General features: G+C 32.1%; 3 protein-coding genes across 3 annotated transcripts; all 3 read right to left on the bottom strand.

Annotated features, from left to right (window-relative positions):
* Window positions 1-1,628: 1,628 nt before the first annotated feature.
* LOC114423895 (GDSL esterase/lipase At2g42990-like) lies at window positions 1,629-6,325 on the bottom strand. Its single transcript, XM_028390805.1, has 3 exons — window positions 5,894-6,325; window positions 4,329-4,821; window positions 1,629-1,992 (listed from the first exon to the last, which is right to left on the bottom strand). Exons 1-3 carry the CDS (start codon window positions 6,263-6,265, stop codon window positions 1,805-1,807), a joined length of 1,053 nt encoding a protein of 350 aa, XP_028246606.1. The 5' UTR covers window positions 6,266-6,325; the 3' UTR covers window positions 1,629-1,804.
* Window positions 6,326-15,999: 9,674 nt separating this feature from the next.
* LOC114424504 (G-type lectin S-receptor-like serine/threonine-protein kinase LECRK1) lies at window positions 16,000-19,058 on the bottom strand. Its single transcript, XM_028391362.1, has one exon. The coding sequence runs from the start codon at window positions 18,534-18,536 to the stop codon at window positions 16,176-16,178; it is 2,361 nt and encodes a 786-aa protein (XP_028247163.1). The 5' UTR covers window positions 18,537-19,058; the 3' UTR covers window positions 16,000-16,175.
* A 1,823-nt stretch (window positions 19,059-20,881) lies between these two features.
* Window positions 20,882-23,756, bottom strand: LOC114424305 (G-type lectin S-receptor-like serine/threonine-protein kinase LECRK4). The gene is made up of 2 exons (XM_028391146.1): window positions 22,037-23,756; window positions 20,882-21,906 (listed from the first exon to the last, which is right to left on the bottom strand). The coding sequence occupies exons 1-2, from the start codon at window positions 23,588-23,590 to the stop codon at window positions 21,109-21,111; spliced, it is 2,352 nt and encodes a 783-aa protein (XP_028246947.1). The 5' UTR covers window positions 23,591-23,756; the 3' UTR covers window positions 20,882-21,108.

Here is a 23,756-nt window from a genome sequence, read left to right on the forward strand (position 1 = left end):
TTTTCCCGGCGAAACGCCATGTCTTCCGGCGTGCGTTGAACATAAGGAGTCTTAGATTTAGGGTTGAGGTTAGTGGAAGAGTTGGATGGAAGTGGTTGGGACGATTGTGGAGGTGGAGTGCGCTTGTCACGAAGCTTCTCCTCTTGGAGCTTAGCAAGAGCAGTGGCCTGTAATAAGGAGATTGGCTGGAGAGCCAATACCTCGCGGCGGAGCTCTGGATTTAATCCAGAGATGAAACAGCTAAGTAGAAATGGTGGAGGGAGACCTATCACACGATTCGCCAACCTCTCAAATTCGGTTAAGTAATCATTCACCGAACCTCGTTGAACGAGTTTGAACAAAGCCCCCTTGGGATCGTTGTAGAACGTAGGTGCAAATCGTGACTCGAGCGCTTAAAGAAATCCTTGCCACGACGTGATGAGGCCGTTGGTAAACATCCATTGATACCAACTAAGGGCTGCACCGTCAAGAGGATACGACGTGTTCTGATACTGGAAGAGCTGATTCATCTTGAATATCCATCCAAGAGGATCACGGCCATCGAAACGTGGAATATCAAGTTTAACAGAGTTACGGTGGTGGTTAGAGCTGTTTGAAGGAGGTTGGTTTTGGTGATGATCTCGAAGTTTGAGGTGGTCTAAGATTGAATCTACCTTCCTTGAAAGGTCTGTGTATCGCTCATTGAGGTTGGCTTGGCTGTTGGTGAGGCGCGCAATGGCATCTTCAAGACGGTCTGTGGTAGTTTTCCGTGTTCCATGATCAGCCATGGCAATGGCTTCAACGGAGGTCGGACCAATTTGTTAGGGTTCGCGACGGCGCTGCAAGAGTGAGGTTAGTGAGTGAGAGAAAAGAGAGAGAGAATGAGGAAAGAATAATGGCCCAAATTCGAGGAAGGGCTTCCTCCTGAGTTCCTCAGAACTATATGAGATTATTCTTATCCTATAACAAGACTTTAGCAGCTTTATATACTGCTATGATACAAGCATGAATTAACTAACGATCCTAACGGATTCGCGTAAACGTAACTGCCCTAACTAACTAATACGCACGTGCTATATAGCTGTTTAATGGGCACATGTTATTTGTGGGTTACAAGCTACTCTGTTGCAGTTACTAACTAACATAATCCTGCAAATATCTGGGTTTGGTTGTTACGTGGACTGGCCTTATCGTGGTGCGAGGTTCGTCTTCAATGGAGGTAGCATGGTTGCTAACATCAAGAGAGATAATTTATTTAAAAAATAAAATTAATAATTATTATAACGAAAAGTTAAAAAAATTAAAGACAGAGAATTCAAATATATAAATTAGGGAGAATAAAATATACACATTAAAGATATTTAATGTAATTTTTTTAAACGAGGGATGTAAGTACACTTCCTCATTCATATATGGATCCGGCACAATATGATGGTTAAAATCCTTAGAAAGTGTTAGTGTCATTTGAAATTTAATGAAGATATAACAGGAGACAAAATTCTAGATTTTTAAAAGTTGGAATAAAATGTGTCCAAAAATTCGTTGTAGGCATGAATTGTGAAGTTCGAATGAGCGATCAAGAATAATTGATTAGTGAACTGCTGAATACAATAGAATCACCCAAGAAAATTTTCCAAGTCACTCTTATGTAATCATATAAAATAATTACGTACATATGCCATTATTATTTTCCATATATTGTTGTATTGACGCCACTTCGACGACATACAATGTTATATACTTAGTATATCAATGTTTACATGATTATGTTTTGCCATTTGCTAGATAAAATCACACAGCAGAGTTACTATACTATAATATTCAATCAACGAAACTTTGCTAGATATTTTTCAATTAAATGACTTGAGACTATCTGACTTGTTTTTTCTGATGGATGGAATGCATCCCAAAATACATACTTATTTGCATCTTCACATGTAAATTTTGGATCGCACAGGAAACCCATCTCAAATCTCCCTGTTCCACAGCATCCCGTATCTGCTACCTCAAAACCTGCAAATTAAAAAATAATGTGCATAGTGATAAATTATTAAGATTGATACTCCTTTTATTAAGTATTATTCTAACTTTTTTACCCAACTTAAAAAAAATTACTAATAAATAAATGAAAAGAACAATAATTCTGTAAAATTGATCTTATCATTATTAATTTGTTTATGAATCAATAATATTATTAAAAATATAAAAAATAATTAATATTACACTAAAAGATAAAACGATACTCATTTTAGAAGTTAATTTTATTTTTTACATGATATTTATCATGAGTATTTCTTTTAGCATTACAACAACTCCACCTAATTGAATGCTCAATTTGAAATATGCTTCAGCTCAAACTATGAGTATAAGGATTAAATGGAGGTGAATTTAGGTTATAGATGTTGTTCTTGTATCTTAGTTTAAGTCAAATTAGATTTTGAAATACTTGGTAATTAATAAAGTACCCGTCGAGGATGAACGGACATCTAACATGTTCAAATCAAAACATATTCTTTGGACATATTCACATATGTCGAACAGTACATCTCGACTTTCAGCATATGCAAACAATGAACATCATTCGATCATAATTATCATCACTAAATCCACTTAATGTTAATCACTCAATTAGAGGTATTTAAATAGGATTAATAAGAATATTATTTAACTGGTAATCATGATATGATATAACCATAGACCTTACACCCAACAATGTTAGTATAAAAGGGGTGAACTCCTCCCCCCCCACACACACTAAAAGGGCTGATTCATTTTCACATATTCATTACATATCATTGATAGTTTTCCTAGTCGAACCCTCATTTGAGCATTGAAATATTTTTTGCAAGTACTCTTTTCTTCGCTTTGCCGAATACTCACGCACTCGAGACTTTGACAAGAAACATCAAACAGATGATCCTTCGACTCAATAAATCTTTCGGCATAATAAGAGATCCTTTGGCAAAAGAACATATTTGTGACTAGAACATATATAATATCTATAGTTTGATATAGCTTTTCAAGAAAAATAACTTTGCTTTTTCACTCTCTTAAAATAATCACTATGTGAGGAGTAACTATTTCGTTAATGTTATGCTTCTCTCGAGTGTTAATGAAATAGTTAAATCTTACATTTTTCATGATTTGTTTATTTTATTATTCTGTCGAAAAATTCTGTGAAAAGTGATTAAAAGAATAAAAAAATAAGCATAAGTACAAAATCTAAATGTATTGCATTAAAACGACACTGCAAACAATAACTTTCCTTCAATATAGCTATTAGGGGGTGATGATAATTGATAGGTGGGTCAATTGGACCACCTCAATCCAGCTCAAGTAAAAATATGCATGTTGGAATGTGTTGATGAACTTGATTGGGTAGGATTTATATTAACACAATTCATTTGGGTCAAGTATGAGTTTAACAATCTCATATGCGACTCAAGTTGACTATAAAAAAATTTAAAAATAAAATCAACACTCAATATTACCCGATAAAAATAGAAATACTTTATGTGATTTAGAAGATGTACTTCATTTTTTTTAAAAATGTGCTTCGTAGAGTATTTTTAACTTTTGAAACATGGTATCAATTGTTTTTCAATTTCATAATGCTTGGAGAAACCCAATTTCCATCATAACCAGCATTCTTGACAAGACTAATAATAATAAATGCTTGAGATAACCAAACCATCGATTGCCTTTTTTTCTTTTTTACTTTCACAAATTTACAATAGTGGGATGGAAATTATATGATCTCCATTAACTTCTAATTATTAAATTCCTATCCATAAAATAGTTTATTTTTCATAAGAAATTATTATTAACTTTTTTTTTTACATTTTTAAATATTAAAAAAAATCTTCCCTAAAAAATGTTTTAAAATTTAAATATACATTAGATGTTTAAAAAATGTAAATTTTACTAATAATTGTTTATTGGACAAGATAACTATTTTTAAACAAGCAGGTTAAAGTTTTTAAAAAATTTTACCAAACAACTTTTTTCTTAAAAGGTTCTTTTAATTTATGTTAAAAAAAATTATATTTTTATAAACTCTTATTTTTAATTTTAACTTAAAAAAACCTTTAAGTAAAAAAAAGGTAAAGAGAACTATATAATAGATGAAATTGCTTTTACTTTTAATTTTTGCACGACAATTATTAAGAAATGGAGGGAGTAATAAATTGCTTTGCATTATTTGTGCTATTGCTATTAGAAGTTAAAGAGAACTATATAATAAATGAAATTTCAAGCAAGGGGAAAGGAATCTACTACTACTTGAGTGGAAAAAAATCAGATATTACTAGTATATAGTATGAGCAATTAATGGACATATATAAACTTACCAAAACGAGAAGGGTGTTTAACGATTTGCAGTATGATATCATAAGCATTTGCATCAACCAATTGAAGTCCAGGGAGGTCCTTGTTGAGCTTTGTCACCAACCACCCCAACTTTCCATTGAACTCCAAGGCCAAATTATTGTATTCCTCAACACAATTATGGTACTCCAAAATGTTTGTTGCTCTCTCCAGTGGCAGACACCCCATAGGAGGCAACCCAGTCAGAGAAATTTTCCTTGCCCCAAGGCCATAAATTTCCTTGAAGAAGCTCTCAGCAAGCCCTAGGAGGAAGTCCTCATATTGCTGAACAATAGGGAATTCACACCTTCTTTCAGGGAGTGTGTAGTAGTTCTCAAGGAAGTCATTGGTCCCTATGCTGACCAAATATAAAGCCTCTCTTATTATTTCATTGGCCTTCTCATCCCCAAGATGTGCCCTCAGTTTCTTTTGGTACTCCTTGTAGTACTCAATTTCTTTCCATAGAGGTATCACATCCTGCAAAATTCAAATTGAGGATATTAATTGGATGAGGACTTGTGGTCCTTGAGGATATATAATAATTTTAGCTGAGCTTATTAGCATATTAATTAGCTAATGTCAGTTAAAGAAAAAAGTATACTTGCACTAAAATACTTTTTACCTGTCAGTATTTGTTTATATTAATTAGTTTGTTATCTTGATTATTTCAATTATCTCCATTACTTTAAATTGATTCTTAATTCCGTACGTCAATTATGTGTACGACTATGTTAATTTTGATAAACATTCATCTAGTCTAATGTGACATATCTTTCACAGTTTGAGGCATGTTATAAGTTAGTCAAACTAGTATAGTAAACTAATGAATGGCTCAACAATTGATCTAATATAAACACTTTTAAAAAATTAAAGTGAAAATTTTAAACTTAAAAAATAAATTAAAACCCAAAAAATATAATAAAAAATCAAAAATATATTTTAGTGCCAAATTAATATATTATCTCTGTACAAGTACCTTTATGTAGGCAGTCAGATAATATCTTGGACTTAATTCAACACTTATCAGAAAAGGTAAGTTTTGTCTTGTTTATGAAAATATTTCCTTTTTTGTTTTTCCAAATAATTATAAAAATATCATATATATTTTTTTACTTTATTTTTATTTTCAAATGCTTATACACACAGACAAAAATAAAATCTAACAAAATCTTATTTTCAACATTTTTAATATATCTTTAAAAATAATATAAATTGACATTTTTTTATAGTAGCTTGTAAAATTAGGAAATAGAAAAATAAAAAATCATTTTTTGCAATCCAAGTAGATCCTAAAGTCTTTTTGGAAAGAAAAAAAACTATGATACTGTTCACCCCTAAAAAAACCTTAAAATGAAATGGATTGAGACAGAGTCAAGAGAGATAGGATGAAAGAAATTAAGAAAAATATAGAAAGTAATAAATGTGAATTGCATAGAAAGTAAATAGAATGAAAAGGAAACAAAAGAGAAATAAATGTATGTTTATAATTTTTTCATAAAAGAAAAATGCATCTCAAGATGGAGTGACTACTTGAAATTAAAATACTTACAGCAACCCTTGCAGTAGCATTGTCAAATCCAGTTCCAGCAGAAGCAAAGCACACCCCAGAGGCAAAATCAGATATGTTATAAGCTGGATCCAAGTATGCAGGAACTGATTGCTTAATGCCAAAGGCCTCAGAGATGAAGTCAGGGGCAATGCGTCCATTGGAGAATCTCCCAGTAGGGTTTCCATTGAAAAAGTCACGACCATAAGGCTCAAAGTTGCTCCTTGCAATGGTTGGAATGAAGTTGTTGTTACCTGAGTCCACAGAGGAGTCTCCAAACACTATTATTGAAGGAACTTTGGCACTTCTTGATGTGGAAAAATGCACCAAGATTTCAATAATGAAGAGCCATAGAGCATACCCTTTTCCTCCCATATTATTCTTTCTAGCTATCAATTGGGTATTATTGGGTGGTGAAGATGGCTAGAGGGCATGTGATAGATACCAGTGCTATTTATGGGAAGAAGCTGTTGTGTGTTTAGTGTGCACTTTTTGGTCAGCTCATGTTACTTTGAAAGTGATCAATAACAAAAATGGAGATAAAAATTAATTAATTAGGTGGCAGCTAGGTTTAGCAATTAAGGATATTTGTAGTGCATTATAGTAGTGGTACCTTGCAACCTCCAAGCATTATTAAGCCGTTGAGTGAAAAGGAACATGTTCCCTGCTTTATTCATTCTAGATATTTTATTGGAATAGAAAATAAATAAATAAAATGTTACAAAAAAAGACAGATGTTAGTATACTCAAAAGATCACTTAAAAAAAAGTACTCAAAAGATTCCAATTAAGAAATCAAGATTGAAAAGTTTTTATAAAAAAATATATTATTAATATATGAATACAAGTGTTATATGTATTGAGAATATAATTTTTTTCCACACATATCCAGTTTCAAATCACTAGAGTTGTCAAAATTATCCAACTCAATGAGTTAGTTTGATGGGCTGAGTGGAACTAAACTTTTTAATTTACATCTAAAAATAGAATCAGACGAATTTGGTCCGGACTAAATGGACAAGAATGGGTTGTAAATATAAACCCAAAAATCAATATTAATCCTATTTTGGTCCAAGATTCTTGTATTTTAATTTTTTTATGACATACATATAATTTAAAATAAAAAGAAAAGAAGACCAATTTGACTTGATTAGACTCGGCGAATCAAGCTAACGTATATGAAAATCGTGCCAACACAATCCAACCTACTTTTCATGCTTTGGTCAGATAATTCATTTTGATAGTTGTACAAATTATTATATATAATAAATTTGTTTATTTTTATAATCTTTATCTTAAATTTTATATTAAAGATAAATTTTAATTGGCTCACAATAAAAATAATATATTAATAGAACATATATGTTAAACTATGTATAATCAATAAGTCATTAGTTTGAGTGATATGGATGCAGTCTTTTTTAAACAAAATATTGAATTTGAGACTTGCTAATAAAAAAAACCTAATTGAAACCAAAGGTGATCGTTTCATAATGAAAATTAGTCACCCGCTTTACCCGTGTATACTTTTGGAATATATATATATATATAGTCACCCGCTTTACCGTGTATACTTTTGGAATATATATATATATATATATATATATATATATATACTGATTTTCAGTGCAATTAAAAAGAATTGTTATTGATTTATAAATTATTTCCCTTGATAAGACCAAAAATAAAAATTTACTAATAAAATTGGAGAGAATGATAATAGAATCAAGAAGACAGTTACGTGGAACGAATAAGATTTTATGTTTATGAAAGCACCCTATTACCTGCGACCTGTAATGGGGGAAATATAAATACACGATAATGCAGTTAAGAATTAAAGGAATGTTTCTTTTTAATAGTATTGCTTCAATCTCAAAATTAAATTTAAGTCCATATATATTAAACTCCTTTTAATAGAAACACAAGTTGGTGTATTACAGATTTTTTTCATGCTACTGTTTTTGAATTTTTTTTTTTGATTCTCTATGAGGGAGGGAGGGAGCAACAGAGTCTATGCCCTGTACTATTGATCGATTTTACTTGTGTATTAAACACTGCCTTATAAAATAAACTAGGATGAGTTTTTAAATTTGATTATGAAGGAAAGTGACAGATCAACCAAAGTTTGTTCAGTGAATTAAATTCTTATGGGACCCAAGAAGGTAAAAGGCAGGTCAAGGTAAGGGTCATGCAATCATGGGTTGATGTAGATAGTATGGGCCAGCTCTGAGTTGAGGTTGTTCTAGTTTACAGCTAATATCTTCTTAAATTTCTCTATGTATTTATTAGGACCTTTTGGCATTAAATACTTAACCAACAGATTACAAGAAGAAAAGTTAGATAATGCATTGTAAAAAAACTTGAAAGAGATCAACAAAAATCTACCAAAAAACAATAGTAAAAGTTTTTTTTTATCAGATTATACAGAAATTCTTTGTTATTTAATTGATATTTAAGTTGAAAATGTCGTTATACATATTTGTTTGAAAAAATGAAATAAATTAAATTAAATTCAAATTCTTTGTAACTTAATTAGAATTTCTGCAGGTTAATGTTTGTAAAAGTTCACTTGCTTAATTTCTTGAAAATTTGACACATATAACTTGATCTTAATTTATAAAAAAAGTTTAATTCATTTTTATTTTTTTCTATAAATAATTATTAAGGAACTTATCTAAATAAGGTCAAATCACATACAAAGATATTTCTCACTCTATTAATTGAAGTACAGAATATCAAAATTGGTAGAATATTAATTTAGTGTTTATACTCTAAAAGACACTACATGTAGGAAACTTAAAAAATATTACTAAAATTATAATTTTTAAGTAATAACATAAAATATTATAACCATTAATCATTGTTAAAATGTTCTTAATTTTTTTATAAGGTCAATTTTAATATATTTAAAGCACAAAAATTATACAGTATAATTTAATGATGTTTTGCTATATTATATTTAATAAATTTATTCATAATTGAACTCAAAGAAATATTATTAGATAATAATATAAAAAAAATTACATCCACTTTAATTTATATACAAGAAGGATTTTCACTCTATATATATGCAATCTTGGATTTATATAATTTTATTATTTAAAAATAAAAAATTTGAAATTATATATAATTATTTTTATCGTTTTTATATTTTATTTTACATGCATGTATTAAAAAAATCTCTAATAAATGAAATAAAAAAAGAATTATCCCATAAAAATATATCATGCATTTAGATATATCATCACACACTTAAAATAATTTCTATCAATACTTTTTCTTTTAGAATAATCTCTATCACTACTTATGATACTAGCTAGTATCATATATTTTGATGTGCCATGCCATGCATGTATCTCATACACACACCCAACTAAAGATCAAAACTAACGACACATTAGGATTAAAATAAAATTTAGTCATGTGTATAAAAACTTAAAAAATAAATTTAATCCTATTTTAAAATTCACGTACGACACTCTACAGAAGATCAAAAGTAATAAAAATTTAAGATTAAAACAAATTTAGCAGTATGTTTAAAAACTAAAAATATAATTATTTAATTTATTTTAAAATTCATGTAGACACGTACATAGCATTAAAGATAAAAGTAATAAAGAAGTAGGATTAAAATTAAATTTAGTCGTATGTATAGAAGATAGTGGTGGAGTTAATCTAATTCAAAGAGTGCAATATGCTTCTTACAGAACGGATGTAGCTCTCATCATCCTGTGGAGCATGTGGTCGACTCTATTTGGAGAACTCCTTCCTCTGATGTGGAAATAACTTGGCAGCATTATTGCTTCAGGGAAGCAAATACCGTTGTGGATTCGTTAGCATATTTTGCTAAATCCTTTAATTTGTTTCTGGTTGCATGTTATTTTAATATCCCCCTACCTTGTGTTGGGTGTTGCAGCTGCAGGCTGATTCTGCGGCTATTTCTTTCTGTAGGTACGTAGTCTAGTCTGTGTGTTTGGCCTTTTGTCCCTTCTTGTAAAACTCAAATACTTTGAGAATTATAAGTGTATGTGTTGTCCATAATCCTAATAAGTTTTTCAGACTATAAAAACAAAGATGAGATCAACATAAAATAATTTAAGCATGTTTATATCATTTGACCATAAGTCGATATCATATTATCTTTCGTCTTATGGCCTAAAGACACAAAATAAGGGTATTATTGATTTGATATATGAACTAACAATTTCTTCTTTTTTATGATGTCAAATAAATTCAAATTTTTATAATAAGCATATTAGAGTAAACAAAAGACAATTCAAAGTAAAAGCTTAACAGATTAGGGGGGTTTCAATTGTTGGGTGAAATGGGTTAACAGATTAAGGGGGGTTTCAATTGTTGGGTGAAATGGGTGTTGTTTGTAACACCCTACACGAATTACACTCGAATTAGAAGAATTTAAAGGTTGTACAAGTATAAAATTATACAATTAAGGATGACTTGAAAAGAATTAATTGATAATATATATATCAATAATATATATATATTTTTCGATAACCTATCACTTAAGAACTTCATAGTTAAACATGTTTGATTTAAATTAGTTATGTGATAAGTGACATTTTGGAAAGCTTTTCAGCAAACATATGAGTAAAGATAAAACACATCAAAAAAAATTGTATTGATATGTGAAAACAATTATTGATCCTAAAAGTAACAGAAATAAATTATTGAAGTATAAAAAATGACTACATACAGAAAATACTACTGTTTCAGAAGTCAAAAATAAAAAAAGTTACCTTGTTAGGAAGAGATTTAATTTTGGGTTTACGCCAGGGATTTCAATTCCAAAGAATCCATGATCCCAAATTACTTATTCTAGTGATTATTTAAAGATATGAAAATCAAATTTAGACGATAAAAAATTGTTACAAATTGTATGTTGTTTGTCATCTTTTAATGCACCAACAAAAAAGAACTATACATAATTTTTTAAAAAATTGAGGGATTAAAACAAAAAAAATATTTTAGAGAACTAAACATAGGATCCAAATTTAGAAATTAAAAACATATTTAAATTTTTTTTAACAGCAACTATTTCATCTGTTATTTTATAACCAAGGTAAGACAACACTACTTTTTACATCGACTGCGAAACAACCAGAGTAGAATCTGACTACTATTTACTACAACAAATCTACATAAGTCTTAGAACCAATATAAAAAAGAAGTCCATTTTAACTCGAGTAAAATGGCCTCTTGGTACTAGCAGTACCAGTACCAGTTGCTATACTTTTTTTCTATATATTCATTAAATTTTGCTATAATTTAATCTCACTCTATTCATTAGTCTTTAATTTTTTTTTACATCATTAGTTTTTAATGTTATTGTACTTGATCTTTTCTCCACGTCATTCATACTTAAATTCTCGTCGTTTAAGGCTGTTGTTTCTAAGTTTACACCAACTTTCAGCAAAAAAGTGAAAAGGTTGGATGATAACATTTATGTTATTAAATATTGGACCTTTTATTTACATGATTTTTCACAATATTCATTCTTTAATTTTTTTTTTTGAAGATTCATTATTCTTTAATGTTATTATGGTCTCTTCGTTTCTATTTATAAGCTAGATATCCTAACCGCTAGACAACAACAGATTATTGATCAAAATATCATACACGGAATATATATTACTTTTAGTGTGTTAAAATGTTCATAATTGTTTCCTGCGCGTTACATAGTTGATCCCAATAATTGGCTTATGTATGAAAAGACAAATGAAGCAGGATTTGGTATGCAATTATTAACTTTGTATAAATTTCTTATTAGTTCTCTTATTATTTAATGCGCTATTTTTATTAGTCAAATATTTATTATTTAGGAATATTAAGAAAGTATTAATTACTTTATAATAATATATGTATTTATTGATATTGCAACGTATAACACATTAATTAATTCATAAATATATATACTTAGTACTTGATTATGTAATTTCTTCTAAAAAAAAACTTCTCCTTTAATTTGTTTATTAGTCTAAATATATTATAGTAAGATAATATTATATTTTATTATTTTTAGACTTAAATATGTTTTTGTTTTATGATATATATTGGTTTTTGACATTTAGTTTCTAATAATTTTTTCCTTCGAATCCAATTCATAATATTTAAAAAAATTTGTCTGAGGTTTTTGTCGTTAGTTGAAATCTGTTATCTGTTCATGTGGCCATTAACTGGATACGTAGACACGTGACATAATATTTGTCTAAGTGAAATTACATTTTGGAAAGATGAATGGTGATGACCCTTTTCCACTTCCTCCTCACTTTCTCTCTCCTCTTCTCCCTCTCCTCTCCGCACCCCTTCTTCTCCTTCCCCCACCCATTTCCACGTTCCCAATGCCGAAACCTCATTCATGGCCTCCCTCGACCACTTCTTCGCCTAGGCTCAAACGTCCCGCGCTCAAAGGCCACACAACACGCGACGTCACAAAGCTTAACGGCACCATTTTTTGCTCAAGACGGATAGGTTGTACTCAAAGACGACAAAGTCATCACCACCCCTCCAACCCATTTCTTCCACCACCACTCCTATTCTTCTTCACCATCACCACCACCTCCAAAACCCTATATCACAACCCCACTGAAAACCTTCCTATCAAATCCGTAGTCAAGCGTCATGAAACCTAATGAATGTGATCTCCACCGCCATCGCCGCTACGAAATTGATAACGGCTAATTATGAGTATATTTTGAAATTAAATTATATAGGAATTTGTAACTTCTCTTTCCTAATTCTTCCTTTTTGAGAAAATAATTGTTAAATTAATATAATTTAAATTTTTGTGCAGAGAATATTAAAAGTGATGAATTTATGATGCTTAGTAAGTAAAATAAAGCCCAAAAAGCAGGATAATTAAGAAAAACATGACTAATTAAGGAAAATATGACTAATTAATGAAAACAAACTAATTAAAGAAAACAGACTAATTCAGGAAAGTAAAGACGAACTTAGCGTAAGAAGTTTGCTTAACGCTAAACTAATCTGCACCTATAAAAGAAGAAGAGATAAGAAAGAAAAACACACAAAAATTCCAAGAGAACATAATTCCGTATAGAAGACAAAGATTAAAAGAAGGAGAATCAATCATTGGGAGTCATTACTTCCTTCCATTTCCTTTCTTATTTTCCTCCCCTTTACTAAATATTATCCTCTTGCAATTATAAAGCCTCCATGACAATGAGAAGCTAAACCCCCTTTGTTGGGAACTTGACAGTCAACTACTCTTGATATAATTTCTCTTTCAATCTATTTATGAATATTGCATTTGCATTATCTTTTCTTGTATTTAATATTATTGCTTGTGGCTTAATTACCCATTTGCATGGTAAGTTTTAAGTGTAGCATTGGAAAACATTATTTTCTAATAGAACTGAGAAATAGTATCTAAATAAAGTCATCACTAGGGATAGGTTGATATTTGTTTAGCTATAGTTATACATCTTTATTCATAATGCAATTTCCTATTTTACTTTGCAAATGGATTTGAGAGAGAAAATATATAAATCAGACTCTTTCATGCGGGAGACCAAAGTTAGAGTATATTAGTAGATGTAGGTGTAAATTAGAATTATAAATAAAGAAAAATCATTAACATTACATCAAGGAATAACTTTGATAGGCTAAATTTTCGACATTCTCATCTTCTAAATTTAACTTCTATAATAATTGACTTTTCTTATCCTTTTGTTTGATTTAATTTTCTGCTAATTTAAATTATTGTTTTCTTATAATCTTTTCAAATTAATTTTCTTTAACCTTTTTTATTAATAAAATAGTCATCTACCTAAGTACAAAGAATGTCCTTGTGGATTTGACACTCGGACTTCTATTTTAACTTTACTATTTGGGACGAATTGGTGTACTTGTCAATCTATCAACAAAAACCCAACGAGCCCCGCCATGAACTCACAACAAACCCCATCATGAAACCCCCCCATGATTTTGCTTTTCTTGCTTTCATATTTAGATTTGTTGTTACCATTGTTGTGGTTTGATGTTTTGATAATTGCTAAATATGAGCTATTTTTTATAATAAAAATATATTGAAAAGATCTTTAAAAAATTTAGTAGCAGTTATTTTTGGCTTAAATATTAGAAATTGATATTTTTCTTATTTAAGACTTGCAGATATGAAAAGGAGTAATTAAAAGTAAAAAAAATCCAAAAAATATCAAAAATATAAATAAGGAAGATTTTTTTGGCATCAGGCCCAAGTTCACTCCAGCAATTATAAAAAGGGAGTCAGACCCAAGTCCACTCTAGCAGTTATAAAAAGGAGTCAACCCAAGGAGAAAAGACACACTGAGTCAAAGCACTGTAATACATACCTAAAGCCTGAGAACTCTTTCTTCTCTTTCATCATTTTCTATTTTCTTTTTCCATCCCTTCTCCTCCATCAGTTCATATACCTCTTTTCTATTGTAAGGCCCCTTATGACTACGAAAGGCTAAACCCTTAGTTAGGGTCTCACAGACCTAACAAGCCAAAAGATGTATTGTACACTTCATATTTATTAATGCAAACAAGTGTTTTTTTTCCTATTATCCTTTCTTACTTTTATTTTCATGCATTATTCATCTTTGCATCATCTTTGGGGGTTAGGTGCTCAATAGAGGGTAATCCTTAATAGAAAAACAAGGAAGGTTTTGCATTCATCTGTTTTAGGAATTAGTCGCTTGAGAGAGGGTAATTTCTAATAGAACTAAAAGAAAGGGGTATCTTAATAAAATCATTGCTAAACATAGTGATTGCATTATGCTCATGCATCAAAGCAAACATCTAGAATTAGAACTTCATGCATTTTATCTATTGACTCTTTGCAAAAACATTTGGGAGATAGATAGGTAAAAGAAGCTTGTCATCGTGAGATATCAGGGACAAGTAATTTAATAAATGTAGGTAGGATAAATTCACCTGATTGATAGAGAAAAAAACACAAATAATACATCTTAGGCAAATAAGGCATGCTAGGTCCTAACATTCTCAATCCATTGAATTCCCTATTATTTCTTTTGGTTTCTATTAATAGTTATTATTTTATACTTTGTTCTTTTAAATTTATCTTTTGTACCCCATTTTATCTTTTTCTCTTATAAATTGGAAATTATCCAACACAAGTATAAACAAAGTTCCTGTGGAAATTGACACTCGAATTTCCGAGTCTTTATTGCTTGGACATTTGATACACTTGCCAACGAGTCAATATGTTTTTTTTTTTTGGATTTTGGGTTTTTTTAGACATGTTCAAATCAGTGTTTTTGTTTTCTTGATTTTGTGGTTTGATGTTTTCTCGATGTTGTTCACCATTAGTGGCACAGTGGTGGGATATGAGGAAGATGAAGGATGATGGAGACAAATAGGAGAAAGAAGAAAGGGGTAAAACATAAAAAGAAGGAAAAAAATAAGAAAAAGAAAAAGAAAGAATCTTAACCGTTGTTTTAAAAAATAAAAAATCTAACAATGGAGAAACACAAAAATAATACGATGTCGTTTTTATTTTCTTAAAAGAAAATTCATACACGTAATCCTACTTGGACAAAGATTACACGTGACACTGCATGTTGAATGCCTATGTGTCTGGTTAATGATCACATAAACAGATAACAAATTTCGATTAACGACAGGAATCTTAGAAAAAAGTTTTCAAATATTTGGGACCCAATTCGAAGGAAAAATTAATTAACAATCAGATGTCAAAAACAAATATGTCAGGGACCAAAATTCCCAAATAAGCTCAAAATTTGCATTCCCTCAATCTTCTCATAAACCCAACACTGCCAACCACACATTCGTTCTTGCTTAATGTTTTGGTTATTGGTTGCCTAAATATCCCTACAACTATTATATCATTTCAGCGAGCATATTTTGCACCTTTTATATTTCTTAACAGACCCTTTAGCAGCAACCTGCAAGTTAAATTCAATGCTAAATTTGCATAAACCTATATCTGCAAGTTTTTTTATAAGAATAATTTACATTTTAACCTAGTCTTTGACACGAGTGCTCTCTCTACTTTTTGACTTTGTGCCCTATGGTGGAGTAACATGTTCTATATATTAGACTATTACCGGTGAAATTGATCATGAAATAACTGCATCCTAAATATTAACATAGATGTTTTGTAGCTGGCAACATACGAAAAAAATAGCATATATAAACATTATTCATTCATGCAATGACTTCATCAAGTCTTCTGGTTCAACTGAAAGCTTAAATAATTATTTGAAACATTTTGTGAAAGCTATCACACAACATTGACCAAACTACAAGCCCTGATCTTCCATCATCTGATCATAAACCAAAGGAGGAATCCCAACTTCCACAGTTCCATTTAGCATCTGCATCACATGCTTCATTGAAGGTCTAAGAGCCGGATTCGGATGAACACACCATAGTCCAACCAATGCCATTTCTTCAAACCTCTTGAAATCATTCAGCACTTCTGAGTCGTGTCTCACCACTACCTCTAGCTTCCTAGACACCACACTCCTTAAAACCAAATTTGAAAGAACCAAATCATCATCTTCGCTGTCGTTTGCATCGTGAGGAGACTCGAAGTGCCTCCTGCAACAAATAATCTCCAATAACATAACCCCAAAACTGTATATATCAACTTTGGCAGTTATTGGTGCGCTCTTTAGCCATTCAGGTGCCATATAACCTATTGTCCCTCTTAAATTGGTGCTTGTTCTAGTTTGATCTTTGAGCAAAAGCTTGGAAAGCCCAAAATCTGCTATCTTTGCTGTGTGATTGGAATCAAGTAACACATTTTGGGGCTTGATATCACAATGTATGATTTGGGTGTGGCACTCTTCGTGCAGGTATAGTAAGCCTCGTGCGACTCCAAGAGCCATTTCGATCCTCTGACCCCATTGAGGCCTTTCTCCCTCTCCAAACAAAAAGCTTGACAATGCTCCGTTCGTCATCAACTCATACACAAGAACTCGATGGCTACTCTCAATGCAAAAGCCCAAAAGCCTCACCAAATTTCTGTGATGGGTACGGCCAATAATTTTGAGCTCAGTCATGAATTCACTCTCACTTTTCTCAATTTTCTTTTCCAGTTTCTTTACTGCAATACCAATCACTGCATCGTCTATTATTAAAGTTCCGTGATAGACTTTACCCGAAGAACCCCTTCCAAGAATCCTAGTGAATCCATCTGTTGCTTCATGCAGCTCCTGGAAGGTGAATTCTCTGAAGTTGATTCCAATAGCGCTTGCATTCAAATACCGCTTTCTTCTTGCTAGTCTCTGAGTGAAAGGGTGATAGTAGACAACAAGGGCACCAAAGAAACATGCAAGAGTGGCAGTAACTGCAAGCATAACCTTCAAAAATATTCTTACATTAAAGCTCTTTTTGTTGGTAGCTTTATTAGATCTCCCATCATCAACACTGTTAGGAACTTTAAGCAGTGCTTTCTGTCCCTTCGAAGAAGAGCTATTTCTAGCATTCAGCAAAGGCAACCTCTTCTTGGCACATGTGCGGGTGGAGGTGTTATAAGTTGCAGCAATGACATTACAATCATCCATTAAAGACTTCTTACAACCTTCCAAATCAACATCATATACGCGAACAAAATTATTATCGAATTGGAAATCAGTGTCCCCAAACACCTCTACCTTGAACTTCTTCTCTGCACAGTAATTGATTGTATCTGGTGGGTGACACCCTTTGGACACATCTTGATGATCCAATGGGATATAACCCGGAATACACTCACACTTGACTGATTCATTGTCAGGAGAAGTGCACAAACCATAAACACCACAAACAAGATTCACTCTGCAGGGATCTTCCACAGCTCTCCAAACCCTCCTCCACCCAGTGGTGTCATTCTCGTTTCGTCTGGGATATGCATATTGCTGAAAATTTCCATTCTCATCTATTGTAGCGCGGTGATAGTAATCTTCCACGGGGGTTGAAGTGCTTTTTGTTAAGGTGTAGATGCTCCTAGAGCCGTTAACAAAGTGCATGAGAGCACTGGTAGCATTAAACTCCAAATTCACATTGGGGGTGTTGGTTGAATTGTACCAGTATGCAGGGCCAGACCATTGGTACGCTTTTAGCACCAAGTTTCCATCGTCTTGCATTTGTAACATGAATTTTCCCAATGAGTAGTTTGAATCTCCTCTCTCCTTGGAATAGAGAACTTTGGTACTCTGCAACGTTTGTCCTGGTAACATTGTGTTGGAAGGAGAATTGAAACTCTGCCAGACAGATTCCGAGTTGGAGTCCTTCATGACAAAATTTCCGTCATCTTGCATGTAGGAAGAAGTTGCAGCACCACCACTGTATATGGTTTGAGCAATAGTCTGGTTCGGGTATGCAACCACAAGGTTTCCTGCAGAAGTGAATTGGATTTGGGAATTTGCTTCCACAGGGGGACTCTGGAAGTACCATGCCAAAGTTCTGTCTGGGATTTTTCCAAACCATATTCCCACAAGAAAGAGACCAGTGCGAAGATCATAGAATCCGAATTCAAAATCGCCCGAGGGTGACTTCCAGGTAGAATTTGAACCGGCAGTGATGTTTGTGTTTAATTGTATGACATCTAAGCCATTCAGAAGTGAAAGTGAAAGTGAAAGTGAAAGTATGAAAGGAAGAAAGATAGCTGAAGACATTGCATTCGATGCGGAGCCAGGGAAGAGCAATGTGAAGGTGTATAAAATAACAACACAAGAATCTGAAGCTGAACAATGAAGCGGCTAACTTTGCTACAACTTAAGTTTGTTCAAGCCTGCGGATTATCTTGTCCAAGAAATTGGATGAAAATGATTATAGAGCTTGGTATTATGCATTTTAATGCTAAAGGATAGCAATGTCATAAACAGTATGCTATAGGAAATTTATGGCAACTATGTTGTTGAAGACTTTTGGCAGCAGAACATCCCATCAAACACAGGATTGTCTGATTGACTTCAATAGCTACCACGAATAAGCTGATGATAAACTTTGAAACAATCAAATTGCTTTGCAAGAAGTATTGTCACTCACGGAACATGGAAGAATTGTCTTATGCAAATTTAGTCCTACAGCTACAGCATGATATATATGCTGCGAGTCCCACATCGGGTGACTAACAAGCATAGTAAATACTTATATGAATGGGTAGGCCGCTCACCTGTGGCTTGTTACCACAAAGCGACGACTAACAGCACTATCTATGCCACCGGACAGAACCGGCTTTTAATGGCCTAACTTTAACCCAATGTATATTTGAAAGTTGAAAATTCATAAGTGGACTTTTGCACAAAAAATAAGAATATTAAGAATAGGAGTTGCTGACCTTTTTCCATTTTTATGCTTCAATTAGATAAGTGTTCCCATAATATAACTTTCAAAGAAGCAGTTAACTTGCCCACAACTCTACTTTGAACTTTCTTCAAGTAATAATTGGATGGAAACGATTGCAGACCAAATCAAAAGACTAGTCCTCACTCAGCTAAGTCAATTATGGGTTCTCTTACTTTTTCGCATTCGATAGTAGTGTCGTATGGATATGGAACAAGACACATGTATTTCACTTTTGAGTTAACATGTAACACGCAGGAAAATGAATGGAAGACACCATGAAAATGCCTACTGCGTACACATAGGGACAAATAATGGATCTTAAATATGACTTTAAAATTTTGATTTTTGATATACTATATACTAGTCGTCTTGATTTTAATATTTTTTTCATAGGGACAAAAGTCTTATTATTTCTTTAAATTTTTTATTTAATGTCATAGAATATTAATTATTAATAATGAAAGTATTTATTGTTATCTTTAATTTATTTTTATTTGTAAATTTTATTTAATTTAAAAATATACTTATAATGTAAAATAAATTTTTTAGTATATTATATATTTATATATCATGTATTTTATTATACTCTCTTTCTCATTGAGAGATACAATTTCACTGTTATTTAATGAACAAAAAAAGGTTATGGTGACAATGTAAAGCAGAACATTAAAAAATTATTTAATAATTTTTATATATCATAAAATTCTAAATTTATTAATTATTTTCAAAATTTTCTGTTATATAAGAATTTCATATTCTCAAATGTCAACTTAAATCACTTTAATTTTTAATTAATCTCAAATGGTAACTACCTAATTTAAAACCATTTTTTAAAACTTTCCTTTTTTCAACAAATGTAAGTAACACATTTTTCAACATATAAATTATATTTTAATTTTTTTATAATTAAATAACTATATTATGATACAAGATTATTTTTAACTAATGAAAATTTATTTTTTGAAAACATTAAAATTCTTTAGAAATAAAGATGAAAACAATACATTAAAAAAAGATAAGAAGTTAAGAAAAATTTCTAAAAGCGTTTTCATTGAATAAAACTCTTAAAATTGTTCTCGCTATAGAATAACTCCAACAAGTATAAACTCAATTTGAAAAATAAATATATATTTTAAGAATATAAGTAAATGTCAATATTATAAGATAATTACACATGTCTGATTTTAAATTTAGTATACTTGACGGTTGAAATAATATCAAAATACACAACACAATTGATGAATTAATAAAAAAAATTATATATATATAATAGTTAAATAAAACAATTTTATAAAGAGTTGCTTTTAAAATAACTCAATCCTCTAATTTTATTTAATTTATATATTAATCATATTTTTTTTTATCTATACGTCGTTGTCTCAATTCACAAATGACAATGGGATTGAGGAGTATTTCTATTCATACACTGATACACGGTAAACCATTCCAATTTAGAGCATTAATTAATAGTTTTTCTGTATATCTAGAATAACAATCACATTAAACTATTATATTTAACTGGAAGAAGAAATTATTAGATAGTTCTAAAATATAAATCACACCCTAGATTTTGAGTAATTTTTACATGATCACACAAAATTAAATATTATTATTTTTCTTATAAATTAAAAAGCTTAAATTCTGACACAGAGATTGATTGACACCATAGATCGATAATGATTAAAGATTGCTTAATAATTTCTCTTTGCTGAAAAACAGGAATCTCGACCAAACCCACGCTTAACACTTATAAGTATTTAAACGTGATTATACAAGAAAACAAATTATACTAGGTTTGTTTAACGAAATTAAGTTTTGTTACAAAATTGCATCTAGGAAAAACTAAAAAATAGGATTTTTTATTTTATTTTAAATGACATAAGGTGAATCAATCAATACTTAGTTGAGTGGGGGAACACCCACTTCTATATTTCCTTCCAACATCTGTGCCACCACTTTCATAGATGGTCGAAGAGTTGAATTCGGATACACGCACCACAATCCAACCATTACCATTCTTTCAAACCGTTTGAAATCACTTTCAACTTCAAGATCATCAACCACAGCTGCTCTTAAACTGTTTTCTTTTGCCAGATACAGAACCCAATCTATGAGTATCATGTCATCACCACCCGTTGTTTCGTCATTGATTCGGTGTAACTCGATGTGCCTTCTGCAAAATATGGTTTCCAACAACACAACGCCAAAGCTGTAGATATCAACCTTTGTAGTAACAGGTGCATTTTTTAGCCATTCTGGTGCCATATAACCCACTGTCCCTCTAGCATTGGTGCTTGTTCGAGTCTTGTCTTTCATTAGAAGCTTTGCCAGTCCAAAATCTGAAATCTTTGCGGTGTAACTCGAGTCGAGAAGAACATTCTGAGGCTTTATGTCGCAATGGATGATTTGTTGGTCACACTCCTCATGCAGATACAATAAGCCTCTTGCAATCTCAATCACAATTCTTACTCTACTCTCCCAACTGGGTCTATGATCCCCTTCTCCAAAAAGAAAGTTGGAGAGTGTCCCATTTTCCATTTTCTCATAAACCAAAAGCCTGTGATTTTGTTCATTGCAATAGCCCAATAGCCCAACGAGATTTCTATGATGAGTATGAGCAATAACTTGAACTTCTGTAACAAATTCTTTCTCACCTTGCTCTTCTACTTGCTCCAGTTGTTTGACCGCAACCTCAACCTGTTGACAGAGATATAAAGTAGTTGGATGGTTAAAGGAAAAAGAAAGAGGGAAAAGGTCATGGGTTCAATCCTCTCTACTAACAAAATCTAACATTTGCCAATTAAAAAAAAAACAAAAAAAACTCAACCTGTTGACCCTCCAAGTTTAGAACCCCGCTATACACTGTACCATAGGCACCTCGACCGAGTTTGTCCTTGAATCCATTTGTTGCTTCTCTCAGCTGCTGGAATGAGAATGCCTTTAGGTTGATATCCATAGGCTTTGGCTTTGGTGGCTCCCCTTTGTGTATGAGATGTTGACAAATGATGGGGTGATGATAAATAAAAGTAGCAGCAAACAATACAGCAAGTAGGGAACAAGAGACAAGAGCCACTATCAAAACAACCAAAGATTGTGAATCCTTTTCATTTTCCATATCATTGTCAAGAAGAGGAACTTTAATCAGCATCACCCGATTGCTAGTGTCAGGGAAGATTTTTATGGCGTTTATAACTGGCCACGTTTTCTTGTGGCAATCTGAGCCATAAAAAACAGCAGCCATGCAGAGACAGTCATCCATCAGTTCCCTCTTGCAACTTTCCAGATCCATGTTGTTTATAACTTGTAGATCAAAATAAAAATAATCATTATTGGGTATATCAGCATCTTGAATTGCTTTCACTTCAACCTTAGAGGAATTTGCAGCACACAAGCCATTGGCCTCCGTACTAAGATAACACCCTTTGGAAGGTACATTTGGATCCAAATGTGTATAGCCAGGCAAGCATTCACAGCTATATGCTTGGTTGTCAGATGAATTGCAAAAGCCATACACCCCACAAAGCGCGGTCACTCTGCAGGGCAGTTCTATGGCGTTCCAGACAGATGTCCAATCGCTTCCATTTTCTTTTGGGTGAATCAACTTCTGCAAGTTTCCCCGATCATCGATCAGCACGCGATGATAATAGTCTTCGATCGCGCCCGTTAAAGGATCGACTGTCATGTTATGGATGGTTTGGTTGGTTCCATTGACCGCGTAAAGAAAAGCTGTTGTGCTGTTGAAAACAATTCTCACATCTGTGTTTTGGTTAGTTCCACTGGACCAATAACCAGCATCGGTGAACCGAAAAGCTTTGAGAACAATGTTTCCATCAGATTGTTGGATCTCCAAACTGTATTGCCCTTTTGAGTAGTCCACTGATCCATTGGCATTGGAATAGAGCTTCTGACCCATCTTCAAAGTTTGGCCTAATAGAAGAGTATCCGTGGGAGAATCAAAGCTCTGCCATATAAATTCAGAAAGTGAATTCCTCAACACCAAATTCCCATTATCCTCCATTTTTGCAGTTGCAGCAGGAGTGTTTGTTCCTTTGTAGATTTGAAATGTAGCCCCTTTGACAGGTTGGAGCAGAAATTCGCCACTTGATGTGAGATTGATGGTTGATCCAATTTCAACCGGATTGTCGCGATTTGCTGACCAAACCAGTGTTTTGTTTGGAACCTTGTCAAACCAAATTCCAACAAGATAGTGGTCACTAAGAAGGTGGTAGAAGCCAAAGGCATAATCACCATTTGATGATCTCCAAGATGAATTATTGGTGCCAGCCACAATGCTGGAACCTAGTTCAATTGAGTTAGCATTTCTTAGAACACTGGAACATAGAAAGAAAGAAACAAAGAGAACAAGGGGTTTTGTAACCATTTTTGGTAGGAAAGATTAATGCGATAAAAAATCAAGTCCCGTCCCTATAATACATATACCTGCATATGCTCAACGAACATCATAAATAATTGGCTTGGAAATTTCTTGGTAACTGTGCAGTGGAAGACTTTTGGAATCCAACACAGGATTAATTGCATGACTGGCT

This window comes from Glycine soja, chromosome 8 (assembly GCF_004193775.1).
Source record: "Glycine soja cultivar W05 chromosome 8, ASM419377v2, whole genome shotgun sequence".
Taxonomy (NCBI): Eukaryota; Viridiplantae; Streptophyta; class Magnoliopsida; order Fabales; family Fabaceae; genus Glycine; species Glycine soja.

What these genes read in the sequence shown, in the direction of transcription:
- LOC114423895 (XM_028390805.1), bottom strand. Translation starts at nt 6,265, where the DNA reads ATGGGAGGAAAAGGGTATGCTCTATGGCTCTTCATTATTGAAATCTTG. An exon ending in ATGCTACTGCAAGGGTTGCT is followed by an intron (nt 4,822 to 5,893) that starts GTAAGTATTTTA and finishes TGAATTTTGCAG; the next exon opens with GATGTGATACCTCTATGGAA. An exon ending in TAAACACCCTTCTCGTTTTG is followed by an intron (nt 1,993 to 4,328) that starts GTAAGTTTATAT and finishes TTTAATTTGCAG; the next exon opens with GTTTTGAGGTAGCAGATACG.
- LOC114424504 (XM_028391362.1), bottom strand. Translation starts at nt 18,536, where the DNA reads ATGTCTTCAGCTATCTTTCTTCCTTTCATACTTTCACTTTCACTTTCA.
- LOC114424305 (XM_028391146.1), bottom strand. Translation starts at nt 23,590, where the DNA reads ATGGTTACAAAACCCCTTGTTCTCTTTGTTTCTTTCTTTCTATGTTCC. An exon ending in TAAACTTGGAGGGTCAACAG is followed by an intron (nt 21,907 to 22,036) that starts GTTGAGTTTTTT and finishes CTCTGTCAACAG; the next exon opens with GTTGAGGTTGCGGTCAAACA.